The sequence below is a fragment of the Poromitra crassiceps genome (genome assembly GCF_964638095.1).
Source record: "Poromitra crassiceps genome assembly, chromosome: 3".
Classification (NCBI taxonomy): Eukaryota; Metazoa; Chordata; class Actinopteri; order Beryciformes; family Melamphaidae; genus Poromitra; species Poromitra crassiceps.
In genome coordinates, this window is record NC_139625.1 from 16,785,880 (window position 1) to 16,798,138 (window position 12,259).

At 44.2% G+C, this 12,259-nt stretch overlaps 1 protein-coding gene across 1 annotated transcript in view; it reads right to left on the bottom strand.

Annotated features, from left to right (window-relative positions):
* Positions 1-12,259, bottom strand: part of LOC310773854 (lysine-specific demethylase 6A-like) — a 115,384-nt gene that overhangs the window by 53,047 nt on the left and 50,078 nt on the right. The window contains exons 8-12 of the mRNA XM_083633836.1: positions 11,583-11,617; positions 9,340-9,433; positions 8,165-8,291; positions 5,758-5,856; positions 4,362-4,671 (exon numbers count right to left, since the gene is read on the bottom strand). Of these exons, the coding sequence (XP_083489962.1) occupies positions 4,362-4,671; positions 5,758-5,856; positions 8,165-8,291; positions 9,340-9,433; positions 11,583-11,617 (665 nt within the window). The remainder of the gene's footprint in view (positions 1-4,361; positions 4,672-5,757; positions 5,857-8,164; positions 8,292-9,339; positions 9,434-11,582; positions 11,618-12,259) is intronic.

Here is a 12,259-nt window from a genome sequence, read left to right on the forward strand (position 1 = left end):
GCAGCACATGTAGCTAAACACTCCTGACTATCTTAGGTGGTGCTTCATAGGGAACAAACAAGCAGCACATGTAGCAAAACACTCCTGACTATCTTAGGTGGTGCTTCATAGAGAACAAACAAGCAGCACATGTAGCAAAACACTCCTGTCTATCTTAGGTGGTGCTTCATAGGGAAAAAACTGCCCCGGGGCATTCTTCCTGTAGGAAGAAATTACAGGTAGAACTTCACCACTAGTTGTTGTCAACACCTGCAGCACTAAAATCACTCTGACGGAAACAGACAATGGCGTGTTTCTTCACAGCGATTCTATGCATTTCAAATTGCACGCTCAGACTTTGTAAAGCACTTGCTGCTGAAGCGTACATGTAGCATAACTCCACCTTTAAAGCTAAAGGTTACAGCACATTCCACACACTGACAGTGACAACCTAACCTTACCCTTACCTCTGAACACGCCTATGGGCCAGATGTGACTGCTGCACACCAGCGTAGCTCCATAATACTTGGCTGTTGTTTTCACATAGGTCTCTCGCGCTCGGACGTTTCCAGCCTCTCTACAGTTACTCTACATCGACTACAATTCCATTGCAATCTCTAGTAACTGTCACTGCAATTTGAGGGTTCAACAGTACAGCCACAGCTGTTGAGCATGTGAAACCTGAGCTTTTAAAAAGGAGAATACGGGTGTCATTTAGAGATATAGCCCATTCACTACCGCATTACATTTCCCACAGACATTTTGCAATATCTGCCAAATAATTTTTTTTGTTTTAACATTTACTCGCCATGTCATTGTTAGTAATACAAACATTACGTTGTCAAACCTAGTTTGAAATTAACTGTTGCTGTCATAGTCGCTCAGTCTCAATAAGAAGATACAGATCTGAGATGTTTTTGAGGGATAATTTAAGAGACTTCCATTTCTTTGTCTTTCTGTGGGTGACAGCTGATTAAGCACAGCGTAACGTAATGTGCACATTCCTACGAGAAACACTTGACTCAAGCATTTATTTTTTGGCGCATGTATGCTTCGTCACTGTAGATGAACCCAAGTGATCCAAGCTTCACCTGACGTGTTATTCTGTCTTCCATCGACCATAATGGAAGTAAATATTTAAATAATAAGACGTTAATCATTTTTCTTTTCTCTATTTCCCAGACATGCAGTCACATCTGACCCATTGCAAACCCATGGCTTTGTCTGACTATCGATCAAGAACCTCCCCATTCCAAAACACATTGACACTGTAAATAGACACATCTTACAATGAAGTCACTGGAAACAAATCCAATCACTGCTGAAAAGTGAAAATCCAACACATTCCAATGCCAAGTCAACATCACAACAGTGAACACACACCTACATGGACACAATGGAACTACTGGCCTCTATGATGGGAATTGTGAATGGAATGAGTGGTAATGCAACACTAGGGGGTGCTGCTGCTGGGGCTTTGCGAGCAGCTGCAGGACACCTAAGGTCAACTACTAAAAGGGGGAGGAAGATGGACAGAGCCAATGGGAGACCTGGATCTACTCTACGGCAGCACGACCTCACCAATCACGTCGGGGCAGGGTCAAAGGCCAAACGTCAACGAGTGTGAGAATTACCAACACGTCTGTGTCAGAATTAGGAGCGTTTTGATCTCAGCAGAAAGGCGCTCTCAGCCTAAACCAAAGCAGATTAGGAACCAACACCAGCACGGTGCAGGTATGCACCAGAAGAAAGAAGAAAGAGAAAAACCTGAAGTTCTCAGAAGTTTTTTTTTTCTTTTTTTTTAAGGGAGTAGGAATAACCTGCACAGCTGCTTTATCCGTTTATTTTGTGAAACTTGTGCTGAGCGTGATGGGTGAGGCCGAGTTGACTACTGTGCTGTGGAGAAGAAAGGGAGTCAGGGCTGGGTAACACTTGGCTGGACCCGTCCTCAGCCGTAACAGATGCCATAGAGCAGCCGCGACATCCGACGTGTTACAGTGGCCATTTTCAACACGTTACAATTTGACTTGAGTGTGTGCCGACGGCAGTGTCGTCTGCTGACGTGACGTGCCACTTATTGACACTTGACACGTTTCACGACACTTATTCATCAGTTTAGTTTTGCGAGCGTTACCTTTTATGTTCTCGGCTTCTTTAGGCATCTGCGTTCGAGTGTGGAGGGTGGAGTTAGGCTGAAGTGTTACCCATCGTCGTGTGTGTGTGTGTGCTTGTGTGTTCACCTTGATATCAATGGGTGAGTCAGTGAGTGTACACATGAACGTGTGTGTGTGTGTATGTGTTTTGACCTGCAGGTATGTCTGTGTGTACATACAGATTATGTGTTGGAATGCCAGTGTGTGTGTGTGTGTGTGTGTGTGTGTGCGCTTGGTAAGAGGCAGGGGAGGGAGGGGGAGGTGTAGTTGCTCTATCTGGTCTCTCACCTGCTGCGCTGCAGTGCTCAGGGCTCCCTGCCTGGAGGTTAGCTCAGCGGGGATTGGCAGACTCCATGCCTCCTCAATAAGAGGGAGCATTTTACTTTTACCCTGTAGGCTACTGAGCTGGGGGTTACTCAACTGAGCCTATGGGAATGGAGAACGACGTGAAGAACAAAACAAAACAAAAAAATAAATAAAACACAAGGTTTGAAGGAAAAACAAAACGATGACCTCAAAAGAAGGAAATGATCAGTAAATGGTAAATTGGTAAGAGGTTATAGCACAAGCGATGCTAAGATTGGAAATCGATAGCGACATCCAAGCTTGTGCCTTCAAAATTTGTTTTGGCTACATAGTTATTAGCATGGCTGCTAGGCCCATGTCACGCATCGACCCAACAAGGAGGTCTTCATAACTGGAATGACGTTCAGCTACAATGTTGCACAAGCCAATAAACACAATCACAACAGGTCCATTAAGCCAGCCACTGAGCTCGTCTTAATGCCATGGAGTTATGCTCAAATAACTGGTGAAAAATGTAACGTTCCTTCATGCATACGTACAGGAAATGACATTGCTTTTACAAAAGGCTTGGACAAAAATGCAAATGAATAAATTAACACATGGGACAACGGGGATTGGCAAGATCCCAAATATTAAACCTAATGAAGGCAAAGGGGTGACTTTAAGATTGACCTATGACCTATGATTAACCTGATCGTGAATCTATCCCTGCTTCAAACCATCTGCCCGATAAAGATGCATCTCAGGATAAGGAAAATAACTCTCTGGGGAGCTAAGGTGGCGTTTTCTTAGCAAAATGAGAAGGAGCTAAAGATTTAAGATCAAAAGAAGCTCCACTTAGGAGCAATCACCCTGTGAGTCAGACACAAGTATAGATCTCAAAGAACAGGATAGGTAAAACCCAGGAAAAAGTTAAGATGCCACCAGAGGGAAAGAGAAGCCTGGGACCACCTGGATTCCACCCATCCAGTCAGCTGAAGATCTATAGAAACATCTGAGCAACACGGGAAAAGGTGCTTCTGGACAATTCATTTAAGAAAGGGACACTTTTCTTTTATTTACAGGAAAATGTTAGAGCAGATCACCCAGCAGGAGAGGAAACAGAAATGTGATTTTTCAGAGCTTCTTCTTCGATGATTTCAGATATCTTTCGGTACACAAGTTTCATGTCATGTCTAAATGGGAGTTTGCCGTTTTCCTGCTTTGTTCCCGGCTTTTTTGTACTCGTAATCACATCCCTACGGAATGATACACGGACTAATCCAACATGGCGGAGGCCTCACCGGGGTGCCGATATCAAACGGCAAAAGCCAGGAAACTGTCATCTCCTCTGTGTGCTAAAAAAAAGCAAACCCTGAAAAATCCCACCCGTTCCTCTGTCCTGGTGGAAGGAGCTTTAGGGTCTGGGAGGTTTAGGGGGGATGGAAAAGGAGGAGGCCGCTGATGTTGAGGGAGCCAACTATCAGTAACGTTTCTTCTCAGATCTTGGTCAAATAGTATTTCGAAAACAATTGTCAGCGTTTGATTTAACCTACCTGAGGTGTCAGGTGGGTATCTATTATAGTGAAGTAAATGTAATGACCAATTGCGATTGTCTATATCTTTTTGGCACTTATTGCGGGGTTAGGGTTAGAAATCTATTTGTAATTAGCTGTATGTTACATTTGCTTCACAGAACTAGCACTAATCAGATCGGAGTAGATAGTAATAGTCAGCTAGTTCGTCAACACTAACCTGATTAGCTTAGGGTTAAATAGAGTAACTGATCTTAGGCCTGAACAAAAGTCGAGATACTGAGCTCGCTAAGTGAAATAATCAATAACACTGTTGCCAAAATAGAGCCCATGTAGATATAGGCGCACACACAACTGAATAAAACAACATCCAAATGCAGAATTAAAAGACACTGAAAGTCATATTCACATATGTCAAAGTCGGCTCCCGTGGCATCGGCGACTCCTGCTTTTGGTTTTGCCCCTCCAGAGGGAGGGCGGCGCTCCCCTCTCCACCCACCTGCAGGCATTTGATGCGGTGGGTGAGCGCGGCGGCGTTGGTGCAGGCCTTGCTGCGCGTGGCGTTGATGTAGCACTTGATGGCGTCGTGCGGCTGGTTGCACGACTCGTACAGCGTGCCCAGGTCCATCCAGGCCGCCGCGTGGCTGTGGTCCAGCTGCACGGCGCAGATGTAGGCCTGCAGTGCGTCCATGGGCTGGTTCTGCTGCTGGTACAAAACCCTGCAGAGAGAGAGAGAGGGGGCGGGGCGGAGAGGAGAGGATTGGCGGGTGAGGAGAGAAGGAGGGAGACAATGGGAGGAGAGGAGGTATGGATGGAGAGGAGAGGGGGATGGACAATGGAAGAGATGGATAAGAGGTTAGAAGTGGTTGTTCATGGAGAGAGAATGGACATATGGGGGATGATTGGGTGATTGAAGCAAGGGTGAAATTGGGAGATTGAAGGTACATTTTTGAAAACAATTGTAGGGGAAGCAGGATAAAGCATTGAGAGAAAATAGGTGGTTACAGAAGGAAACGGGAGATTGTTGGATATATCAGGGAAGCCAAAAATAAGTGCATAAAAATTAGGGATGTATGGGCATTTCTAGCAAAAACACTATTCGGAAATTCACTGGGCCAAAGTCGACTTTTCGTCAAAAATTCAGCCGCCCCTTAAAATAATGAGGGGGAAAAAAGAGAGTCACAAATGTTATATGGTCTCCCCTCATTCTAAGTATAGTTGAATCGCTTGGTTTGAATAAACAATTTTTATAAGCATTTTATGCCAGGTCTATGGAAAAATGAATGGCGGATGAAATCCCATGGACAGGGAGAGGGGGTGACTTTGGCACTCTTATTGACGTTCACGGACCTAGGTCCCAGACTAGGTTAGCCACGTTAGCTTAGCTTCCCGAACGAAGCCGAGATAGCCCATGGAACAGTACAGAATATCAGCTTTTCTTCATGCAGTAGCGAGCCTTGAAACCTTTTTGTTGTGAATGAGTGTTGATGCAATGTAGACACTATTTCTACTACGTTTCTATCAAGGAGCTGCTGGGTGCTACTGTCGGCCGCTAATGCTCCTTGCGTGAGTGAGTGCGCAGCCAGGGCAACGTCACATGCACAAACTTGCTGCTCTTAAAGAGAGAGGCGCCGGTAAAAACAATGGAAAACGTACTTTTTAAGACAAGATTGTCAATAAATGATTTTCGACTTTCAATAATAAAAGTCGATCTTTCGAAAATTCAAAATTCGTTGCCGATCCCTAATAAAAATAGGTTATGGTGATGGTCATCTGAGAACATGATTGAACAAACTTGCCCTTACCCTATAGAGCACCAGGTATCTGCACTGGCCTCCGATTTGTCTATGGATTGCCGATAGGAGATGAAGGCATCCTGGACCTTGCCAATACTAGAGTAGCACCTGCAGGAAGACAAAGGCAAGTCAAGCTTTTGCTGTAGACAAGGAAAAGCATTCCCAAAGTTATCCCAAAGGAATCCCAAAGTTAAATTCAATGCCTTTTAAGACCTTTTTAAATACTTTTTCAATATATTTTAAGACCTCAACGCCACTTTCGTCACATCAGCGATAGGGGTGTAAATCAAAAGTTTCATCACGATATGATATATTGATTCTTTGGACGATACGATATTTGCTGACATCACAGTCTGCCACGATACGATATCGATTCAAGTCAGGGGTCTGCGATCGATATGAGATGATATTGTAATGCTCATTTATCACCATCAATACAATAGCTACAAAATGTAATACCTCTCAAATGGTGATTAATAGTTTTTAAGAGCCTTAATTTTCCCTAAATTGATTGATCAAATTTTAATATTTTTCAAGACCCTGCGGATACCCTGTATAAACAGGGTTCCTATCTACAGATGTTCCTCCATACTGACTGGGCAGTAGAATCATCATCTAGGCCAGTGGTTTTCAAAGTGGGGGCTGGGCCCTCCTAGGGGGGCGCCACTAGGGGGCCTTAGCAAATTAATGGAAATGCTTAAAAAAACATCTTCATGGGGAAGGAAATGATTCTGTTATATTTGTTAATGCTACAGTATAATACATAAAGAATATATCTTTTCTGTATAATTGTATTTAGTGTAGTATTAAATATAATTGAATACTTTCCTTCCACATAAAAATCATATTTGCCATGCCCATCTGTCTAATTGCCTGCCAGTCAAACTGGTGTGGGTAATAGTCTGGAACAATGTGTATAACAGAAAACAGAAATATTGAATATGAAGAAATATTGAATATGAAGAAATGAGGAAAGATTTGAGATATAAATGTAATAGGTTATTGCATTAATACAAGTAAGGAAATATATCCTGAGGTTGTATGGATATGGATATGATTTTTCACATTTTCAATAGTATTGTCAATGGGTTTCTTTCTTCTTGCAATAGGGGGGCCGCGGCCAAAGGCTAATGCTATTTGGGGGGTCTTGGCATGGAAGAGTTTGGGAACCCCTAATCTAGGCCCTCTCACTATAAAACTGAAGATTCTTCTTCTAAAATGTGTGGTCACACGTGCATTGGGACAAGTTCCAAATGTACTTTTCTATGTTTCCATGACCAGAGAAAGGAACTGTATATCTACACTATAATGGCAGATCTGTCTGTGTGTGAGTATTTTGTCCTTCGCATATCTTGAGAACTGTTGGTCAAATCGACTTCAAACTTGATGCTGACTCAGTGCAGTGCCGAGTTCAATATTAATACATTTGCACCGACCATCCCACCGGATATGAAACAAGCGCTGCCGGAACACACAGCTCTAGCGCTGGGGGCGGGGAGAACAGCAGCACAGGAGTACAGGCAGCACTGTCTGCTCTGTGTAGTAATGTTAATCAGGCAGAGATGAATGCCTTTGGTTGTATCCACACAGACATACACAGAGATTCCTGGTTTATCGGTGTTTCGGACCATGGAACCGCCTTGGGCAAGTAATTTATTTTGCCCTGAAGCAGTGAAGTGTCTGTATTAGCAGTGTATTGTGGCTATAGCCAGCTAACGTTAGCTAGGCAGAGCTGGCTAACGTTAGCTAGGCAGAGCTGGTTAACGTTAGCTAGGCAGAGCTGGCTAACGTTAGCTAGGCAGAGCTGGCTAATGTTAGCTCTCCGTTCGGGGTCATCGGTTAACTGGCTGCAACCAAACAATGTTACAAAAGCATATCGTTAGTAGGCATATTTGCGATTGCATTAAAATAGCCTCATTAGTTAGAATGAGGCTAGTTCGACAGTGTGTATAACTGATTAAATGGGACACAAATAACCGTATACATGCAGTATATCGCAGTACTTCCTGCACCAAATGTGTCATATGAGTCATTTGGTGCACGGAGTACTGCGAAAGAACGGGGAGCTCTCGTTCCAGGCAAGATGTTCATTTGCATAATACTACTGTAATGACACAAAGCTGGTTGAAAATAGGCACAGTCGCTCTTTAAGTACAACGTGAGAAGCATCTCACAATGTACTTAAGAATCCAATTTCACAAGTGCTGTAAATGTGCCAGGCTCAGACGGGTATTCCCGGTGGGTTTTGATGAATCAGTGAGTTTCAGGTAATTTGTCAATGCCAGAAAAAAGTACCGTAAATTCAAATATTTTTCTACAATTGTCTAAACTTCCTGGTACTCGTACTGTCCTCTAGTCTACAGCAAACCTTCACCCATTTTGGACTCAGGTTGAAAAACACAAACACACACCCTACCTGCCAAGGAAGTACCAGGACTGTCCAGAGTTGGGGTCGGCCTCCAGAGATTTCTGCAGACACTGGATGGCATAGCTGTCCTTGTTGGCTCTGTCCCCGAGCTGTTCCACTGTGTGATGCATCCAGCCTGGAAAATCAGACGTGAATAAAATCACCTCAGCTGTTCATCAACTGAAGCCGTCAGACAAAGAATGGTTTGAAATCAGTCTCTATTTATTTTTTTAGGAAAGCCCAACATAATCACTTGCATGAGTTAGGGCTGCACAATTAATCGAATATTAATCGGGATTAAGATTTTGGCTTCCCACAATCTTCCCACAAATAAAACGTGCCGCATTCCATTTAGCAACGTTGCTCTCGTTTTGTCTTGTGTTATAAATCCGGCGCACCCCTTCCCCTCACAGTGGTGCCACATTGGCCCCTCCTCCAAAGCCAAAACATGCTGTGGTGCGTGTGGTTTCATTTTTTAGTTCAATAAATGCATGATGTTCCCAAAGTCAAAGAATAATCGTGATCTCAATATTGATCAAAAATAATCGTGATTATCATTTGACCACAATCGTGCCGCCCTAGCATGAGTGCTATATATCACCTCAAGGTGCACAACCTCTACTCTGCCCAGATATTTCTTGTGTGTTTCCATGGTCAAATGCTATGACTCAGGTTTAGATTTCATATCAGCAAAATGTACATCCTTAAATGCAACTAAATGACCAATGCAAATAGTTCCACTTTATAGGTCGTGGCCCTGAAATCATAAAATGGACTTACGAGGAAAAGCTTCAATCAGTTGGCTTGCAGGTCAATGGCATGATCATGCAAGCAGGGTGACTGGCACACTACGGGCCAGCTATATACTAGGTGTTACCTAGTATTGTTTTTAAAATAGATCGGTCAAGTTGCAGGGAGCTTGCAGAAATTAAGAGGGAAAAGCAAGTGTGTGTGTCTAAACATTTTAAGTTGTAAAAATTCCATTCAGTGATCACCTTTTTTAGGCAAATACTGTTATTAATTCTTTGTGCTGTGCATAGTGTCGCTCGGGGGGGGGGGGGATAGCAATTCATAGTAAGCTGGTACATTTCAAAATAAAGGTTGTAAAAACCATACTTTTGTAAAAGCTGGTCATTGTCAGAATCATTTTCCATACTTCGTGTGTGGCAGGTGGGTGCTCTTACCTAGTTGCTGCAGGGTAGTGGCCTTCACCTGTGCAGGGAGATCCTCTGTCTGCAGAAGGCTCTCATAGGCCTCCTTGGCAGCCCGGTATCTCTTCTGGATATGCAGAGTGGAGGGGCAGAGAGGGGAGGGGTGATGGTGACAAGAGAAGGAGGCAGAGAATGAGCTGATGAATCATTGGGGCGGGGAGGGGGGCTGTGATGCATTTTAATTTGAAAATGCATCCATTGGGGCATCTAGGTGGCTCCGCAGGCTAAGTGGTTTTACGGTTCAGTGCATGCAGTCGTATAGAGAAAACTTTGTAGATTGATTAATGTAATGTGGAACCAACTTTCACAAGCGTGAGTTCCACCCGGAAATCTTAAGTTGTAAAGCAACAACAGTTAGCAACATGCCATGCTAAGCTTAGCTCAAGTTACTACTGAGTCAGTCACACTGTGGTGTGTGGTAATGAGACACAGGAGCTAGAAAACCTGCCCTGCTTCTTTCAAATCAGGTGTGTGGGGAAATGTCGGGTGAACTACGACAGAGAGGAGAGGGAGTGGTGGGTCGGACGAGGATGGTGTGTCTGCGTTGTTCGACAGTTGGAGAGTATGTGTGTGTGTGGAAATACATTGAACATGCTGCTAACGCATATTCGACGGCATCACCTAGGGATGCACGATATATCGGCAAATATATCGATATCGGCCGATGTTAGTGATTTCTTAATATATCGGTATCGGTCTGATGAGCAAATGTTAATATCGGTTACTCATCGGTGTTGGGCCAAATCTTCATATTTAGAGGAAACAATGCGGTAAATCCATGACTTATCTGCTTTTCCAAAAGTTTCGGAAATAAAGACATTACTTTTTCAAATTCACAGTGTTTACATGTGTTTTTCAGTATGTACATAATTTGATTATCATAACGTGTTTTTATATAGATCATATCGACATCTGTAAATATCTGTTATCGGCCATGACAGCAATGATAACATCCGAGTCCAACTACTTATCCCTGCTGATTGTAAGTAGCCTCTCTCTGGATGCGAAAGCAGACGGGGCCAAAGACATAACCAAAGCAATTGGCATTTCCATTTCCTCAGCTATGAGCCCATATGCAGGGGCAGAGGATCCATATGCAGGGGCAGATGATCCATATGCAGGGGCAGAGGATCCATATGCAGGCGCAGAGTATTTATTAAAAGTGCTCAAGCCTCGTTACAACGTATCTGTGGTCCCTGCCCTTTACAGTACCTTTCAAAGCTGCATAATGGCCTTACAGTAGCTACAAGCTAATCACAAATGTGATACATTGCTTGCTTTTAATAGCAATTTTAGCTGCTATTTTATTACATTGTATTTATTTTGAATTTTCAACTACTACTATACGACAATAGGTGGAACACACTAACTCGCACCACTGTTCAAAATAAATGAAAAGAAAAGCTAGCTTTATGCATTTGGGTTTTTTTTGTTGCTTTTTTCCCCCACTGTACCAAACATGTAGCGAACCGTGATGTCCAAACCGCGGTGTGAACCGAAGCGTAACTTCTGGATAGCGTTACACCGCTGCCTCGTGGAGTTGAAATCAACCCATGACCTTCGCCAGATGCCATCCTCTCGCATCGTGTCCAGATGTTCTCCACCATCCAAACAACAAAGCAGGACTGCCAAAGTCATTATCTGAATGAAAATCCTCCCCGCCTCCAAATCGAGTCACGCTTTTGCAGCGAAGCTTTGAAGCCCGAGACTTCCGCTGCAGCGCTGGATTCTGACACAGCACAAAAACACACATTAGTCCTAAAGTGCTGGCACCGGCAAGAGCTACTGTACCTCTCTCAACTGAGACACAGAGAGAGAGAGAGAGAGAGAGAGAGAGAGAGAGAGAGAGAGAAAGAGACCACCAGCGGCATACAAAAGAGAGGGAGACAGACTTTCTTGTTTCCGTGGCAACCTCGCTGCACGGCCAAGAGGAGTCTCCCATCCCCTCCCTCCCACCCACGTACCCACCCACACTGCTCCCTCCTCAATTTGTCGGGCACCTCCTTCAAAAGCACAAAAATAGGGCTATCCCCGGCGTTAAGATGCACTGTGATTTTTCCAAGCTAACTAGGCTAGCGGCTATAGCCGCGGTACTGGGGCATTCAACGAACGATTGTCATAAATTAAAACGACGGAAACGAAACGAGAGTCTTTGCGTCCTGTGGAGGGAATTAGAAATTGAAGCAGAGGTTTGACCAAAAGAGCAAAGCGCTTACCTGAATCTCATACAAATGAGCAATGTGGAACTGAACTGTGAACAGAAAGGAGAGAGAACACAGATTAGGCAGAGACTATTTGGCATTTAGGCATTTCGCGCCTCTTCTCAGAAGAGTTAGTCCTCCCTATAGAAAGTGCTGTGAAAAGTAGCGCGCTCCGGTGCCAATAGATGGCTCTTTAGTTAATCCGAGGTTGCTCGTCTGCGCCGAGTGTAACGGAGCGGATAGGTAGCTGTGCTCCTGCCGGCACCTTCCTTTGTCTGGAGCGCTGCAGTGTCTGTGATCTGAGCTGCCTGAGTGACTCTCAGCAGATGGAGGGAGAGAGAGAGAGAGAGAGAGAGAGGAAGAAAGAGGGAGAGAGAGTTAGAAAGAGAGCGAGAGAGAGAGGAAGAAGGAGGGAGAGAGAGAGAGGAAGAAAGAGAGCGAGAGAGAGAGAGAGAGGGGGGGGGTGCCCTTGGTGTGTGTGAAACATGATGAAGGGACAGGCAAACAGTGAGAGCCTTGTGTGTACGAGTGTGTGTGTGTGTAAGAGTGTGTGTGTGTGTGTGTGTGTGTGTGTGTGTGTGTGTGTGTGTGTGTGTGTGTGTGTGTGTGTGTGTGTGTGTGTAAATAGCAAAGTGGATCTGGAATGGAGTGTGTTACCAGACAGACAGAGAGAGCAAGGCTGGGCAAAAATG